The sequence below is a fragment of the Hippichthys cyanospilos genome, chromosome 1 (assembly GCF_059441005.1).
Source record: "Hippichthys cyanospilos isolate Australia breed blue-spotted pipefish chromosome 1, RoL_Hcya_1.0, whole genome shotgun sequence".
Classification (NCBI taxonomy): domain Eukaryota; kingdom Metazoa; phylum Chordata; class Actinopteri; order Syngnathiformes; family Syngnathidae; genus Hippichthys; species Hippichthys cyanospilos.
In genome coordinates, this window is record NC_142369.1 from 10,115,030 (window position 1) to 10,134,054 (window position 19,025).

Consider the following 19,025-nt stretch of genomic DNA (forward strand, 5'->3'; position numbering starts at 1 on the left):
TTTTTTAACTAGCCCCTAATAGTTTAATTTAATAAGTAGCCCTAAATTAAAATTATTCGCTTTAACCTGGAATTAAAAGTAAGTAAATAAATAAATAAATACATACATAAATAAGTAAATAAATAAGTAAATAATGATGGATGGAAGACGGAAGATCTGTCGGTCCCAAATTAAAGGTGATATAGCGTTCGTGCCGAATTGTAATTTAGCAATAATGGAAGTGCGGTCAAAATAACTCCCAATATGCGAGTTGAAATGAGGTTAAAAACTAGACTTGTACACGGAGAAATACGATAATTTCCCCCAAACCACACACGCATCCTGTACACAATTAAGATGGCGACGATTGCCTATAGTGCAGATTTTCATCTACTGCAGATGGGGTTGGATATATGCAGAAAGAAAATCCAAAGCTGTGTGACTGCGCTTCCAGTAATAGAGGCACCTTCTTAAAAAATGAGACTTGTGAACGTCCTCGGCAGTTTGGGAACATTAAGAGCCCCGACGCATTATACATAATTAGGCTCTGCCTGAGTAGCCTCGCAACGATAATCACAACACTTTGTCACTCATTAACGTGCACACTCCGCGCGTGTGTGTGTGTGTGTGTGTGTGTGTGCGTGTGTGTGTGCGTGCGCGCAGAACATTATTTGCATATGTTACGGTGCCAGAAGCAAAGTTTGTTTTTTGATGAAGTGGCGCAAATGAGATTTAGGGTGGTCCACACGTCCATTTATTTTACATCTTTGGTTGCAAAATAACAGGATGAGAAAAAAATGACTTGATGAGAATGAAGACGTGAAGACAAATTTTGCAAGATTAGGAGATAAAGGAATACATTGATGAGGAAAAAAAAGACCTTACAAAAGAGGAATGTTTTGAGGAAACTAAATTACAAGAAATATGTAAGTGGATAATAGCAAATGCACATAATGGACAAAAATATCAATTTTGAGGCTTCTCCAAAAATAACCGTTTTAAGGTTCATATTTTCAATTTAAATTTGTGCGGTAGTCTACCTGTAAAATTATAAGGAATAAGTACAGTACTTGTATTACGAGACAGTCATACTTGGAAATAAAAATGGAGACATACAAATTACCACTTTTTCATGCCGTACGTAGATGTATTTTTAAAATAAAGGAAAAATAAACATGATTTGGTAAACTTAGCACTTTCTGATTTTTAACTCTAGGATCGCTCACCACTTGGTCCGACGGTGGCGGTGATGTCGATGGCGGCGATGATGGAGATGGCGCCGATGGCGGTGGCGATGGCATTTTTTCACCAAGTGGCCTGCAGCTGTCCCCGTTTTCTGGTCGGCGACATTGTCTGGCTGTAGGAAAAAAAAGAGTCGATTTGTTCATAAAAGACTGCATAACATCACAAAAAAGCAGTTATTCAAGAACTATTCCAACTTTTGAAATCCCGACTATTCTAGTAATATTATGACGTTATAATTGTACAGAATACACCTGTGTGAAGCGACCCTGCACTCGTGATAGTGACTCGTTCTTGTTTAAAACAAAACCTGATGTGCTCAGAAGGAAAAAAAAAACCAGCATTAGGTTGATTAAGAAAAACTGCATTCAAAAACATTTTTGTTGGTTTTGCTGGTTGCATTCAAGAAAGCTTTTGATAGCTCGAAGAACCTATTTGTCAAGACAACATGCACGCAGCCATACCGCAGGGGGAAGATACGCGGCCCACCACTGTTGACAGTTGGTCTTTACTTCCATTGTCTCCCATTCAATGCGTGGCATTTTTGGGGTTAGATTTTCACAAATTGGGGTCAGTCTCTCAATTTTCACAATATCACTCTGACATTTGAACACTTGTTTTCGTAATGCTGTATGTCTACATTCTCATCTAAAAGTACGCATTTCACGTGATACCATGACTTCACTGTTGCTCAAATTCGCACTATTTCTTGTAATATCTGTGAAGTATAGTCTTTAAAAAAAATTGTTTGCGTTACATATCGTAATTTCTGTGTCATTTGAAAACATTTTTTTGAGTTATACTGTATCTTAATTTTTGAAAAAAAAAAACTACAAAACTACTTTTAGGACAACATTTGAGTGTGAATTGCCCTTTTTCTATGTTTCAACATTATAAGTTAAATATTGCACAAGTAAAGCCAGGTCCCATAGTCAGGTTTTAAAATTGTGTGCTTTGAGACGGTTAAGGCGCCATAAGTGGCTTTCTGAACACTGTGCATGAACAAAAAAAAAAAGGGAAATGGTGGTGACATTGTCACCTTGGAGTCGGCCGCTACGTCGCCTGTCCGGTCATCACCCGGCGTTTGGTTGGCCTCTGCCTCTGGACTGTAAGAAAAACAATGACAAAAAAAGTGACTGAGTGGATTGTCCTGCAGTAGAAGCGCCACAAAAGCCGATCAGGCGGATTTAACGCCAGCTGAGCCTTTTTCCCTCGGCTTGGCATTCTGCATGCAGATTGGAAGCAACTCTTCGCATTGCTTGGCGTTTTAGGTATTTTCCCTGTATGGGAAACATGCCGTCTTTTTTTTTTTTTTTTTTTAAACCGCCACAGAGTAAATTAAAAAAAAAAAAAGAGTTTAAGGTGGTTAGGTTTAAAATTAGTGTTTAAACCAAAATTTAAGGTTTTAAAATGGGATTCAAACACGGGTTCATGTTTCAAATTAAGATTTCAACTAATTTCATGTCTACAAATTAGGGTTTCGAGCAAAGGCTAAGGCAGGGGTGGGGAAATTCGGTTCCTCGAAAGCCATATCCTGCCTGTTTTTGATGTCTCTCAATTCAACACACCTGCTTAAAATGATCAGGATTGATATCAGGCTTGCTGATGAGCTGATTACTTGAAGCAGGTGTAAAAGGTGAGCGAGACATTGAAAATAGGCAGGATATGGCTCTCGAGGAACCGGACTTCCCTGCGCGTGGGGTAGCTAAGGTTTCAAACAAGAATTAATGTTTGAAATGAGGGTATTTCAATTCCTCAAATTTGGTGAAAGCGCCACTTGCTAGTAGGCTAGTTTATTTGTCATGATGGAGGAGAAGAACAGCTTGTTGTTTTGCTGCTGTGGAGCAAGCTAGCGTAGCAGCAATGGAAAAAAGGACAGCATGATGTAGATTGGGCACTTTTTTTTTCAAACCTGTTTTTTTTTAAAGAACCCTTGTTCTTAAAAAATCTTTACAATGCTGCTGAAATTGTGTTGTAGGTTTAGAGTTAGTGTTATGGTTGCATATGTGAATTCAGTCTTAAAATCATGAACGATTCAGCCCCATTGAAACCGTACATTGAAACCGTATGAAGACTTAAACCCTAAGCCTTGTTTTAAACCACAATTTGACACCTGAATGCTTATTTTAAACTCAAATTTTAAATACTAACCGTAAACGAAATTTAAATCCCCAAATATTTAGCCTTGCTTAGAAACTTCAGCAGACATGATGCCTCAAACCCGACATAAAATTTCCCTAAACACTATTTTGAGACCCTCCTTTGGAAGGGCAGTGAAGCCTTCCTGTTGACAATGTGATCAACCAATCAGGGGTGCCTGACAACTGTCATCAAAGGCTACTATCCAATCAGCTCGCAGCTGGCAAAACCAATCAATAGTGTCCTGATAACAAAACAGGAGGACATAATACTGTGTCCAATCCCCATATTGAGACGCCCAGACTCATGATAGATAAATGGAACTCAGCCATCAATCAAATTGGAGCAGCGAGCATTCACGTCATGGCAAGCGACGACCTGGGAGGCGAGCAGACGCCACTCAAGGTGACTGAAAGTGGAGTGGTGATTATTTGGCAAAATGAGCCCAAAGCGACAGGGCGCACGGTGCTTGGCTCGCAGCGCAAAAAACATGTGTTGAGATTCTTACTTGAATTTTACTTGACATTCACCGTTTGTATTAACAGATATTTATAGCGCGTACATATCTTGTTTGATTGCAATACACAGTCACTATTGTAAACTCGTATTGTAAACCACTTATCCAGCATTGTCACGTTACAAAACTTCATTTTCACAAGTTAGCAAATTTTCAACTAGAATTGATTTCACGTGTCACCCATCCCTAATATATGTCTTTGTTTATATATATATATATATATATATATATATATATATATATATATATATATATATATACTGCATATCTATAGAGAGAGAGAGAGAGAGAGAGAGAGATGACAAGCCTTCCAATAGCGACAATATTTAATTGGCAAATCAGTTCAGGATTCAGGGTTCACGACTGAATTTGAAGTGTGAAAAAAATAAACTGCTTTTTCCACTCGTTGGAAAAGCCATCTGGCTACAACATCCAATTAGGAATATCATTTAGGAGGCTCCCGCAGTAAAATGTGTAAATAGTGTCTTTTTTTGTAGTGTGTTTGAGTGTGTGTGTGCCGGTGTGCGCATGCGTGTGTAGATCCATGCGTGAGTGTGTGTATGTGTGTGTTTGCGGGCACGCGCCCTTCTGTGAGACACTGAAGCCAATTTAAAGTCTTGACGGACCGTCAACACCCGCCCCCAATTAGACAGCATTTTACTTGTTGCTGCGTCGAAGTAATCCCTGGCGCTTTATAACCATACACCGGTTAGCACGTCTGCCTCACAGTGTGGAGTTGCATGTTCTCACCATGCTGGTTTAGGTCTTTTCCGGCCACTGCAACAACCTTCTACCATATTCCAAAAAATATGCATGGTCGATGTTTTGGACACTCCAAATTGCCCCAAGGTGTGATTGTGAATTGTTTGTCTCTGTGTGCCCGGTGATTGGCTGGCAACAAGTCCAGGGTGTCCCTCACCTACTTGCCTGAAGATTGCTCAGATAGGCACCAGTAAATTAGCGACCCAATTTAGGATAAGTAGCAAAAGAAAATGGATGGATGGTTGGATTTTTCTTCCTTTGAAGGCATTATTCTCAATAAAAGAAGCAAGCAGGCTGAACCACCATCCGAATCCATCCTTGTTCACGCAGGATAATTACTAAAATGGGGAGGATCATTTAAAAGTTTTGATTTTGACATATGATTCAATTAAGAGTGCACCGGTTAGAGCACACGAAAAGATATTCCAATTGACTCATTTATTAAGTACGGCCTGTTGATATATATCCACACAATCATGAATTGGTGAAACACAGATGCTGCACAACTTCGGGTACCGTGGTAAAATGAACTAGAGCTGCAGTGAGAGGCAAAGGAAAAACAACTGCATCCAGCTCATTCCACATTACTCTAAAGAGGCGTTCACTGACTGCTCCCAATGTGGGAAATATGAAACACACTTAAATTAACACACAACAAATACATAACTTGCATTTATGAACACAAGAAAATATGAAGAAAGATGAGTTTTACACTGTTTTGCTATGAATTTTACATTGTTGCCAAAGTGTTGGTGCATCTAATACACGGCAACATAGGAAATACCAGAATTTTACCCCCAAAATAATCAGATTCACAGGTGCATCTTATATCCGGGGGATTGAGGTATTTTTAAGTTTGATTTAGTCTATTGAAGTATAATGATAAAGGGAGCTAAATTAAAAAAAAAAAAAAAAAACAACAACAAAAGACTAATAACCGCGGGTTTCGGTTATTTTTGTGAACATCACACCTGTGATAAACATCCATCCATTTTCCAGAGCTGTTTCTCCTCACAAGGGTCACACTGTAAGAAATAACTTCTGGAAACAACAGCACCATGTCCAACAAAATGAAGCATAAAAAATGTGATGTTGCAAAATCCCCCACTTTTGGGAAGTTTCATGACATATACGCCGACATTGCTAAAAAGAGTTGTGACATTATTAAACCAATAATACACGCTGAACACGAATCCTCGGCATGGCCGCTTGAAAGGATGTGAAAGCCGTAATCTCGTCACCAGCGCTGGTGACCAGAGGTCACCTTGTCGCTGCCGGAATGCCGATCAATGAGCGCGAGACCTTGCCCTCCACGTCGGATAACAAATTGCTTCATCTGGCCAGGGCCGACCAAGGGGACTCTATTATGGTTTTATGGAAAGGAGCTTCATTCAATTTGCGCTGAATGATTTCATTACGCTTCAAATGGCACGGACGCCGCAGCCGTCAAGGTCCTGTTCTCGTTTAACACAACGCCCAAGAAAAAAACGGGCGGGAAATGACACGTTCCCTCCGTGTGCGTGCTATGGATGCCTTGAGATATGAGTATGATCAGTTTCGGATTCTTGATTATTATTTTATTTCACTTAAATAATTATTCTACAATTGCTGACAATGTCCACTCCCTTCTCTTGTATGTGATACAGTATATACAGTATAGTAGCTTTACTTTTAGGAGTCAGTTTAATTTAAATGCTAACAAACAATGAAAAACATTCACAGCTTCATGAAACCAGCGTCGATTTTAGTTTTGATAACCATATTAGCAATGGATCGTTGAACACAAATGTTGTGGAAACGTATGTAGATGAATAACACAATACACAGGCATAAACCTCTGGCACTAGGAAAAATCCTTGCAGCCACCACTTTTCAGGCTTCATTTATTTGATATGCGCATCACTGGTGTTGGGCTAATACCGTATAAGACACTTGAAACATCTACTATTGGTCAGTCCACAAGTGTGTGTGTTAGTTTGACAAGTTAATGAAAATCACTTGCTGTCTTTGGTTGAACAAACTTACCATATTGTAGATATGGAGATCAAGGACTGCATTCTAGAATGGTGTTTGCTTTTGGAAAGGTTGTTTGATTTTCCACTAATTTCAAAAGTGAATATATTTTCAGATAGTAGATGTACGAAACGCTAGGGTAAAAAGCAAAACCACCTCAAGTTTCAAAGGTGGGATCATCTGAGGCCTCGTGTCTTGAAAAACCCCACCGAGGCTCAGCGTGGTCTCATCTGGCCAGCAGTAAGGCCAGCTGTCACTCAGTTTGGAGGAGCGTTCCCTTCCTCCCTTCTCTTTTCCAAGTCCGTTCCCTACCTCCTTGGCTGATAACACATTAGCTGACTAATCTCCCGCCTCTCGGCAGGATGAGGTGTCGGAGGAAAGGCTGCCAGGCTAAATGTGTCAATCAGCGGCCTTGGAGAGGACACTGGCAAAGTCAAAACGTCGACCGAAATAATGCCAGGCTTGCATGGCACCCCCCCAAAAAAAAGTTGCATAGTTAGCATACGGCTATGCACGCACCCTGGAAGAGCCAACAGTGGGAAATAAATATTGATAAGAGAAAAGAAATCATTGAAAGAATGGAGTAGGGAGCTGAAATTTTATCTTGATGGTGACATTCAAATAGTACTGTCACATGTGGGCATGCTGAATAAGGCGATGGGTGGTTGTGGAACCAAGAAAAGGATTTATTTCCACTCAAGGGTGAGGCAAATTTGAAAATAAAAAAACATATCTTAAAACAATATGACATAAGACAATGACCTGACACTAAATGTAATGAATCCAGGAACTAAATACTCTCATCACTAATCAGATAACACAGAACATCTGGACAAGAACAATAAGCAGGAGAAGCTGATTGGCGGACACAGAGGGCGGGTAAACACAGACAGGTGGACCCAATCACATTAACAAGGGGCTGGTGCAAGAGCAACAGAAACAAGAACCAAGAACAGAAACTCTTAAAATGAACCCACAATCAAAAACCCCAACAGAACATGACAAGCACGACACTAGGAGGAGTGTGCCTTCCCTTGGCTAAAATACTTAGAATAATGTGGAAGAAAAGTAGGTTAAAACCCTTGATTCACTTGCCATATAAAAGATCTAGCACGTATTTTAAAAGAAAATTATACAAACAATATTACGATATTTCATTTTTCTGTCCTTAATGTGTCATTGAGGTATCAAGATTCAGTATTGGTGCATCTTCATAGTCGTGTGCGAAAAATGTTTTAGGACTTTTCTATTTCTAAGTAAAGCTGACTCTGGGGGCTGATTTATATATTTTTTCACCAGCAATGTTCTGCAATTCATCTTTAAATTTCCACCAGAATGACCGCAATCCGAACTTGCTGATAAAAGGGAAAGAAAAGCCTCAAAAATGATGATGAATTTGGCTGAAGGAAATCACTACGGCATGTTTAATTGTTTGCATAGTATGTGCCTTCTTCCCGAGGGACGGATCTTGACAAGCTTTAGGGGACAAATGGCCCAATCAAAGACGAATCATTAATTGCGAGCCCCCCTCGTTAGTCAGTCCTTACTTTTCATTTCAAAGTGATCTCGGAGAGCGCTGAGACGACCGTTAACTCCCAACATACACACACCGCTCCTCGCTCCATTTAAATGGAACGGCTCAAAATAAATCTTTAATTACGTGGCTATCGAAGTGACTTTCATGTTTTTCCAAATGAGAAGAAGTATGATAACCGATTCTTTCGTTTGATGAGAAAGCGGAAAAACAAAACTTTGGGGACTCCGCTTCTGTCAAGCGATAGCGAGCCGCCGGATGAGCTCTCCCGCAAAAGTCGTTAATTATACGTTTTATAATTAGGCGCAGTAGCAGTGTATCCCCCACACAATCACAGACACAATTAATTACCTCCAGCTAGCATACTAGCACAGCACACTACTAATTCTCTACTTTTCTAATTTGTTTGGCGATTCACAGCCATAAAACAGAAAGGCAAATATTGTGCAGTATTTACTCTGTAAGTTATTTTTCCAACTCATATACAAATTGTACAAGGTTATTATTTGGTTAAGTCAACTCAAGGATGATATTTGGCTCATCGGGAATTGTTCTGAATAGATTCCAGATTTATACTTTGATCATGTAGAATAATAATGATGAACCAATTTTACTGAATAACCAGTTTTTTGGTTCCCCCTCTGGCTGCTGTTGACAGTGCACCGTGTTTCTATCTAATGATAGAAACTATTGTAACATTTCGGAAGGACTGAATATTGGGTTATACACAAGACATGGTATCTACATGTTCATTTTATTGTATTTAATTTTAAATGGAAAAAGTTTTCTTGAAATGATTCTTCGATACAGAGAGAAGCCCTATATTAAAGAAAGATAAAATACATTTTACCTCAACAATTATTAGTATCAATTCCAATATTTGGCACATCTCAAAGAAGAGCAGAAGGAGGAGGCTCGCCACATGTTTTAATTTGCATAAATGTTCTGCTGTGCAGTCAGCAGGAAAAATGTTTTAAAAGAAGACATTTTATTTCTCTTTCGCGCGAGTGCGTAATGAAAATAATCTAAGAGCAACAAAAAAAAAAAATGACGCTACATGTCAGACAGCTTGACGGATAATGTTGCACAAACAACTTTAGCTCATCATCTACACTTGCTCCAAGCTTTCGTTTTTCCGTTGACTCCAATACAGTCATTTACCACTGACGTCCACCAGGAACGAAGAACGTTAGAGGTTATTTTCATTGTAAGTTTATGTTTCACCTTGAAGGTAATGTAGTTTATTTGCATTGCATCAAATCATCGTGGAAAAACATCCTTAGTTAATATTGCCAAGTGACATTCAGCTGTCCCAAGCTGCAGAGAAAGGACAGAGATGACTGGCAAGTGTTCAGAAAATTACAAGCCAAAACACAAGCGCAAGAAAATTGCCATGATGCCTCGCCGTCAAAATGAAACAATACCACATATTTTGGTAGTTGTTTGAGGTGTCAAAAGTTAATGATTATGATACATGGGAATGAGGGTCAAATGGCTTATGGATTTTGGTGGCACTGAGTTTTTATTAGAGTATACAATTAACCAGTAGAGTAAAACATTTTTAGATTACAATAATTCAAAACAGAATAAAAATAAGACTGAAAACATGCCACCAGTGTCTGATTTGTTCATCCTTAGAACCTTACAAACTTCAGACCACAAAAAAAAAAAAAAAGTTGTGTTAGCTGTTAGGGTTAGGCATTAGGATTAGGCGTTAGAATTAGGGTAGGATTAGGGCATTAGAGTTAGGCATCAGGGTTAGCCGTCAGAGTTGGATAAGTATTAGGGTAGGGTTGGGTTTAGGGTTACTATTAGGGTTAGATGTTAGGTGTTAGAGGTTAGGATTAGGGCATTAGAGTTAGGCATCAGGGTTAGCCGTCAGAGTTGGATAAGTATTAGGGTAGGGTTGGGTTTAGGGTTACTATTAGGGTTAGATGTTAGGTGTTAGAGGTTAGGGATTAAGGTAGGGTTAGGATTAGGGTAACTGCTGGGGTTAGATGTTAGGGGTTAAGGGTTAGTGGTTAAGAGTTAGGGTTAAGGGATAGGGGTTAGGATAGGGTTAGGCTAGGTTTAGGGGCTGGGGCGTTGGGGTTAGGGGTTAAAGGTTAGGGTAGGGTTGGGTTTAGGGTATTTATTAGGGTTAGGGTTGGGGGTTAGGTGTTAGGGTAGGGTGTGACATTAGGGTTAAGGAGTGGGGTTAAGTTTAGAGGGGGTTAGGATTAGGGGTTTGGTTTAGGGGTTTGGGTTGGGCGTTAGGGGTATGGGGTTAGGGTTAAGGGATAGGGGTTAGGTTAGGGTAGGGTTAGGGGCTGGGGTGTTGGGATTAGGGGTTAGGGTAGAGTTGGGTTTAGGGTATTTATTAGGGTTAAGGTTGGGGGTTAGGTGTTAGGGTAGGGTTTGACATTAGGGTTAAGGAGGGGTTAGGTTAAGAGGGGGTTAGGATTAGGGGTTTGGGTTGGGCGTTGGGGTTAGGGGGTTAGGGTTGAGAGGATAGGCGTTAGGGTTAGGGGGTTAGGCATTAGAGTTTAGTCTCTCAACATAAATTATCCTCTATTGGAACTTTCAAGAGACCTATTATCAGGTATAAATAACTTCATTATTATTATTCTATATGTATTCACAAACATAATTACCATAAAGTGGCATATCTGTACTCAAAAAAGAAACAATTTGTCCACAGAAAAATATTATACATAAAGTGTCCTCCTTTGGGATCATGGTAGAGATCTGTTCACAAAGTTGAATTGTCAACCTATTTGCATTCAAGATTCAACATTTGATACCTTTTATATTTAAATGTTGCAGTTCTAATAACATGCTTAAAAAAGTGTTATATATACAGTTTAAGATTTCCTTATAACCTTAAATGGTTAGCATTTTTAATCACTAAACACTAAATAAACAGTTCAGTAGAATATTTTAAAGAAATGACATTTTAGTAATTATTTGCTGTAATATTATATCATTCATTGTAAAACTATTTGATTGTGACAGCCCTAAAAGGCAAGACAGACAAAATGACTCTAGTTATAATCTTTGTGGCCTCTGACGTCTTGTCAACTCAGACTTCCTCAGAGCGAGTGGAGAGAGCTACATTTAAAAGGAAAAAAAAAAAAAAGTCATTTTAATGGCACTCAGCGCCAATTATGGGCATGGCTTTCTGCTCTGCTTGTCATCGTCTCAGAGTTTCATTGATTGCTTTTGTCATTTGCAGCCTTCATTCCCCCCCAACATTTTTTTATCCTTTTCGTCGAACTAGATTACTGCACAAGGTTCGATCACCGACTCACTATCACCTCTGTTTACTTATTTAGTTTATTAGGTTCTGTTGTAATAAAGTTAAATGTTAAATGCAACTTCAAAATGCACTGCCTCCGTTTTAGTACCAAAAAGGTAAACTAATAGTCAAGGGAAGATAGTGATAATAACATAGACATTTTTTTTTAGAGTCATTTATGCCTGAAAGCAAAGAAACGCACGTAATGGGTGTGAAGTGTTTTGGTGCCTATTTTTGTGACAGTGTAACAAAATGTGCACTGAAGCGCTGAGACACTCGTCAAAGGGTTAACTGCACTCTGCTTTGATGTCCCCTTCAAAAAAAATGCTGCTGTTGCCTCTCAGGAGGATTTTGAATGCGCTCAACTCCCTGCATGAAGCCAAACAAGACAAGTGATTGCATGTGCTTTGACACCGCATTGATGCTATTTACTCACACTACATACTGCTTTCAAGGACAACATACATACTGTAAAAGTGAAATTTGACTTTTTTTTTGTCTGCATGTGGATTGCGTTTGTATTATCAGATGAATCACAGCTATTGAAAAAATAATCTTATTTGGCAACTTTTGTTGTGCTGCTTGTTTTCTATTGTAAATCCCTTCCATGCTAAAGCAGCCATGCATGAAGTCCTATTCACAAAATGTTATGTACGGGTCAGATCCGCCTCCGAAATGGGCCAATTTCATCCTGGCAGGAAATATACTAAACAAAACTATCTGTGAGTTGCCATTTTTAGAGCGCAGTTAGATGTTTTTATTGAACGTCTGCTATGTATTTATAAAATTGTTTATATCCTCAGTTTAAATATTTGAAGGCTTGAAAATAGGAATAATAAAGATGGACTTATCATCTACTAATACTTCATTCTCATTCACTTCATTTTCAATTTAAACTTTTTGGCTATTGGGAAATGAATGTCAAGACCTTGAGGAGGTTCTTTTTGTAGAAATCCCATGTCAAAATTCAATTTGCCAGCACTTATATATATAAATCATACATTAAACGGAACTGTATCCAAAGAGAAATGCGCCCAGTAGCTTTGCTACATGAAAATAGCAAATTGTAAACGAAAGAAGCATAGCAGTCGACATATTTTCGCACGGATGTTCTTATAAGAGGCATTCAAAAGCGTGTGACAAAAATAGAATTTTTAAAAGTTGATCAAAATTTCCGTGCGACAAGAGCAGAACCAGTATATGTCTGGCTTCACTTTGGCAATTATTTGCACCTTTGATGATCAAAAGAGAGTCTACCTTTGCTTATGTTCACACCTGAGGGCAGGAGCTTTAGCCACGCCCCCGCAAAAGAGCGGCATAGCCTAAAGAATGTGTTGGCTTGTGACACCACCAATTTCAACTGGCCGGTTGGCCAAAGGGTGCCATAGTTTGGTAAGGCCGGGCAAAAACAACCATATATCAATATAATAAATGAGTTTTGTGGAGCAAAAAAACAAAACGTGTGTTAACAAATGCGTGCCACAATTTTAATGTTTTCAATTGGACTTTGAAAGTATGAAAAAAAAAAAAAAACTCCACTAAGATCTTTAAATCATGAGGCAAGCAAACAAGAAGAAGCAATGCTTTTCAAATCAATATCTTCCTCAAGGAGACAAATGGCTTCGATTGACTTTGGACCCATTGTTTTCCACTAATATTTCACAATAAAGTCGTCAAAATGTCTGGCGAGACAAATTAAAGGTCGGCCGCATCCCGGTGATGAATTCAAGCTGCTTCTGCTAGCTCAAATTTATTCAAGTCAGGATTTATGACTTTTATCTTTAAAAAGTTGAGCTTCCATTTAGGTGGGCGGGCTCGGGACTTGACATTTCATTTTGAGGGGGAAGCCGGGAAGATAAAGTTCTCCGACGCGCACATCTTTTTAGGATATGTCTGGAACGATGTAGTAAAAATGCAGACGCTTGTTGGACATTTTCCTGACTGTATGGATTCTCTCAAGTCATTCCGGTTATTTTGCTCAAAAAAATACATCATTCATTCATCATTAAATGATATAACATGGGGGGTGGCACTCCGGAGGTCGCCATGTCTGTTATAGCTACAGACAGAGGAGGAGGAGTGTTTATTGCTGCAATTACCGTAATGCCCCAATGTAATTTTTCACATGCGCACGTGGGACAATTAGGGGCATTACGGTAAATCCAGCAATAAACACTCCTCTAGCTGTCCTAGCTATACTGTAACAGACATGGCAATAGCTAGACTTACCAATATTTTTAAAACCTACCATTGGCCGTTAAGAACACATATATTTAAAGTTTTTGAAATTTATAATCATATAATGTATTAATTTTCAAATAAAACCGGTTTAAATATTTCATGGTGACACTTTAAAGTGATCTTTGGAGTCCTTTCATTGCAAAAATGGACAATCAATTTTCTCCCAAAAAATGTCATATATTTATCAAATTCTTTAAGTGAACTTTTCAGATGAAAAGCATGCATTGTTTAGAGTAGAATCGAATAGAATAGAAACAGTTTGTTATTATACACAGTACAAGGACATTAGAAGTGTTACTTCACTAGTACACAATGTGAAATAATAAATACACAATCAATAGACAGAAATGGCAACTCATTTGTGCAGTCAGCGCAGGTCAAGATGTAAAGTGCGGCAGTGCAAGTGATCATGTGCAAGAATGGAGTATGGAATTAGTAACCATAGCAGAGCATAAACAAATATTTCCAGAAAAAAATAACAGCAATGTCATGCAAAGGTATATAAAAATGGCCCATAACTCTAAAATTAGTAATCACAACCGATTGCCTAACCTTAACCTTTATCCAAACCTAAACCAAAATTGAATTCAACACTTATCTCTAAACCAAGTATTCATCTTGAAAAAGAGGTCTATACTAATGGGGCCCACCAACACGGTCCCACAAAAACAAGTGTTCCCCACAAATATAGTAAAAGTCTATAGTATGAGCCAGATCATGCAGCAAAAACAAACACACAAAGAATGAATAATGCTTCCTAGGCCGTTGTAACAAAACAACGAAAAAAACCCTGTGTTTATTTCTGCTGTTTTGCCTTGTTATTCCCATTCCGTATGACCTTCCCGCCCCCCTGCCCCCCACCCTTCCCACCCCCAGAGGTGGATGCCGCACGCTCCCTGCTCGCCATCAGCATCACTGTCAAGTCCAGCAAGGAGGCCACGCCGGAGGAGCGCCTCGTTCAGGCTAAATTTGAGCAGCGGCCATTTCATTAGGCACACTTGTACAAGCTAATACAGGACTGTCATAATTGTTTTCATTGCCAGGCCGCATAGCTTCTTGTTCATGGGGACGGTTACAACAGGAAAAGCTATAAATTCCCCCAAAGTCACTCCACTTCCTTATTTCAATTTCATTCCAGGTATCACTCAATCAGATATGAGAACAATGGCGGTTCAGGCTTTGTGGTTTTTGCGTGCGTATCGTTTCTCTGGCCGTGGCAACACCACAAAATCGCTTAGGTTTTTCAACACCTGTTTGAGAAACTTCATGACCATGTGGGTGAAGTGGACTAAGTTCCCAATACCAGGTCCAGGAACAAAAATCCAAGACCCGCCACCACAGCATGAAGCAAATGTGTTTCAATAAGCAGGTGCGCAGCCAGCAAAATGTGCATTGTGCGAATATGCGTCTGGATGGAAGCAATGGGCTGCGCTAATTCTCATTAACACAGCTAATTTGGCGTTAAGATGAAGCGAACGGAGGGTGTCGGCGGCGCCATTCAAAGGCCACCCAAGCGAGAGTTACAGTTTCGGCTCGTCGTAAAGCGAAACAACATGTGGGCGCGCCCACGCAATTTACCGTCTACAACCAAACCCGTCACTCTGAGTTCAAATGACAGGGAAACCCGCATACTGTGAAGACGTTAGCTTTTGTAAACTTAGATGAGGATTCACAGTCTTCCATGGACCTAACAGGTGTTTTCCAAAGTGATAACAGTTAGTTTCTTAATGAACTTCACACATTAATCAGTCTTTAACAAACCTAACCTATGTTGTCGGAAAGCATAAGTTCATAAAACAAATTTCACGTTCAGTAGGTTATTCAATTTCATCATTGTAAAAAGCCAGATTCTCCCCCACTCTAGAATGGTTGGACCCAACCTGTCATGTGCCACCACTCGTTACCTGTCAAGTTAATGATTTACGATGATGCTAAATAAGGACATTTTAAGTTAAATATTTTTCAGTGGACAGACATTTATTCAGAATTATTTATTTTTGAGAACAGGTCTGACACTTTACATTGATTATTATTTATTAATAGTTTATTCATAATTAAGTTGATGATTTTTTATGTGAACAGATCTCTACTCTACCCCAAAACAGGAGACTGTATGTTTAATATTTTCTGCATACAGATAATATAATTTCTATTTTTTTTTTTGAGAACAGATCTGACACATATTGATCATTTTTTGGGGTAAAATATTTATTAATAATTAAGTTATTTGTTCTTGACAGCAGATTTCTTCTACTATCCCAAAGAGGGCACTTTAGGTTGATCATTTTTTGTGGACCAATACAAATGAAGTTTGAAAGGGACTAAAATTAATAAAACAGACACTAATGGCATGTTTTAAGTTGTTTTTGTTGTTGTTTTTAACCCCCAAATGTTCCTCCCATTTATTTCACAGACATCCTTTTCTTCCTCCTCAAGTAGTCATCTTCGGATCTGTCTAATTTGTTCAAAATGGAAGTCTTTGGAGATGATTTGCTGATCATCTTGCTTGGGATATTATTGCAAGTTTTCTTTACTCAAGTGATGACTGTTGAGAGATCAGAGCATGGAACATTGCCCCTCACTGTTTTTCCCCCCACCTTCTGATATCCATGCCGGCTTGTTCAAGCACACGCGCTGAAGGAGACAAGTCAAGCCGTCTTTTCCTTTTCATAATGCGTCAAAGTCTGCCGTGCACTAGCTTTGCAAGACACCTTCATATTTTATAAATAAAAATAATAGTTTTACCCGATAAAACCTCATAATATTGACTGCGCTTGCTTGGATGTCTTGATGTCACTACTATGCAAATGCTAATCATAATACTCCCATAATGCATTTCACCTTATTTGGGGGTTCTATAATGTATAGTTATTTGAGACTGTAGTGAATACTGCAGTCTTAGAAGCAGTTGATTTTCAGTATTATTCATTACTAGTTTTACATTACACAGTGAGTATGGGCTAATAGTAATAGTAAAATTTTAAATAGTAGATAAATAATAATAAAAGCAAAAATAAAAGCAAAATAATAGCAATATTTGGATTTTTTAAGCTTATTTTTGTTGTTGTTGTTCAGTTGTGCCAAAAACCCACAGTTGAAATCTTAATTCTTTTTTTTTTTTAACTAATTTTAAATCAGTCCAGGAGACCCCATTTTGAGAAAAATGCAAAGCTAATTTTTGCAGCGCAATATTCATTTTTAATTCAGCATTTCAAGCATCAAAACATTGAATTAAATAGAAAATAGAGTTAAAAATAAACCAACAACATTGACATTACATATTGGTTTGTAAAATTTGCATTTTAACGGACTGAAAGGGTCCCCTCCTATCAGTCCGTACCCATTTGTGGTTCTTCCCGTGTTGTCAAGTTCCCTACGTTTTTCAGGTGTATACATATACAAATGCTACTAATAGTGACATCAGAAAAATAACTGTAACCTGATCACCTGATCGGAAAAAGCACCCTAATAGATTTCAGCCCTACCGTTTCCACCTGTTTTTTCTCCCATGTCTTGCAATGTGATCCACCAATACTACATTTGATCAGAAACATTGGAAAAAAAAACCTCAGGTACATGACTTTACAATCATTGAAAACCAAGCATCTTCAACAGATTCTTTGTCCGTCTTTGACAAACCAAAAAATGCATTTGTTATTGATAAAACGTCTTCAATGAAACGAATGTTTGGTTCATACTGACATTTAGTCCTTTTTAAAGCTAATGTGTTTTTTCATAACCACTGGCATTTTAAAGACTTTAATGAAAGCAACTAAGGTGCTGTGATTACAGTGAAGCCAACTTAGGATCTTATCTCTGGACATTTGATCTCAATCTCTAGAATCTCAACCAATTTGAGTTCCATCTTCGAATCAACAGTGAAGCCATCAAGAGCAGTCAAAGTTGGAACGCTTGCCTCGGCGTACTCACCGTGTCAGCCTGGTGCGTGCTGTAATGCTGGCCACGATGACGCTCTCCGGCCTTGGCATGGCAACCGCCTTGAAGGTCCCCTTCCAGAACTTCTCAAAGAGCTGCTTCTGATGCAGCATGGCGGCATTCTCCTGGACCGAACTCACCGTCTGCATCACGCCGAGAAGGTTGCTCCGGCGTGCATGGGAAGGCGTCCGGGAGCTGTCCAAGTACTGAAGCCCGGGGACGCTCTCTCTCCGGGGTCAACGTGGGACCAAAGGCCACCCTCCCTCTCGTCTCTCCCAAGTGGAGGTATTGTTCTCCTAGAAGAGGGATGCCGCCGGGTAACGCTGGGTAATTGCTCCCCTTCGTCACATCTGTGGAGTTTGGATCAAGATGGCTAATTCCCGAGCGGTGTTTGTGTGTGGAGGGCTCAAGCGGCGGAGGTTTGGTCAGGTGGACGCGAACGTGGGGCTGAGCATGCACCAGTGAACGCGGACTGAGGGGATCAGCGGCGAGAAGCTTGTTTTGTGTCTCTCAGCCAATGACGTCAAAGAGGGAGGGATGCGAGGCGAGTGGGGAGGGGGGGTCCCTCCTTTTATCCTTCCTTTCTCTGATACCCCTCCCTCAAAGTTCACATCATCACTTCACTTGATCCGCCAGCTTCTTCTTTGTGCTCTTGGGAATAATGAAACAGCAATAACGGACCCTCGCTTTTGTAGCAAGTCATCAAACTTTGCCGCCAGGCTCCGCCATCCCACAATGAAGAATGCATTTTATTTTTTTATTTTTTTTAAAGCAAAAAGACAAAATATCTTGAAGCGTTTCATTATGGAAGCTGACCTAAACCAACCTAGAGCAACCTCTTTAAAAAAATATGCGTGTCATTTCAGCCGTTGCTTCTCGAGACTTTGTGTACTTGTGGTGAACCAGAATTCATACCACTAAATGAGAGTGATGTGCTCACCAAAATTTGTTTCCATTGGCTCAATTTTCGTGGTTTTGCCTATTTCCAGGATCCTTCATGATAAATTCCTACTAGCAATTACATTTCATCGCTGCTAAACCTGAACCCCTTATTAAATACAATATTTGAAATTAGGAAAGTCCTAGAGGGTATTATATTTAATAACTTTTTTAGTTCACGTATATTTATATAATCATGACTTCATAAATAGGAATATTTATATTTCATAATTAAAGTATTATGACTTTTGAAGACTTTTGCATCTTAGGAGTCTAGGCTAAGCCAATCATTGAAGTCATTGGAAGGCTTGCAAATGTCATAAGTTGGCTGCTAGCGCCACCCGGTAGTTTTGGAATGTGAACACAAAAATTTCTATTGCGCTCCGTTTGTGAGTTGCTGTTGAAAGGACTTAAGCAAAAATCAGGGGAAATGCATGATAAAACCG

At 39.3% G+C, this 19,025-nt stretch overlaps 1 protein-coding gene across 3 annotated transcripts in view; it reads right to left on the bottom strand.

The window, feature by feature from the left end:
• The window catches only part of srrm4 (serine/arginine repetitive matrix 4), a 36,419-nt gene extending 18,325 nt beyond the window's left edge, over positions 1–18,094 (bottom strand). For 2 of the 3 annotated variants that reach the window (XM_088410177.1, XM_088410168.1), the window contains exons 1-3: positions 17,635–18,094; positions 2,261–2,327; positions 1,206–1,336 (exon numbers count right to left, since the gene is read on the bottom strand). In XM_088410177.1, coding sequence (XP_088266303.1) covers positions 1,206–1,336; positions 2,261–2,327; positions 17,635–17,789 — 353 coding nt within the window. In that variant the 5' untranslated portion in view covers positions 17,790–18,094. The remainder of the gene's footprint in view (positions 1–1,205; positions 1,337–2,260; positions 2,328–17,634) is intronic. The other variant, XM_088410186.1, reaches the window with a different exon arrangement.
• Positions 18,095–19,025: the final 931 nt, after the last annotated feature.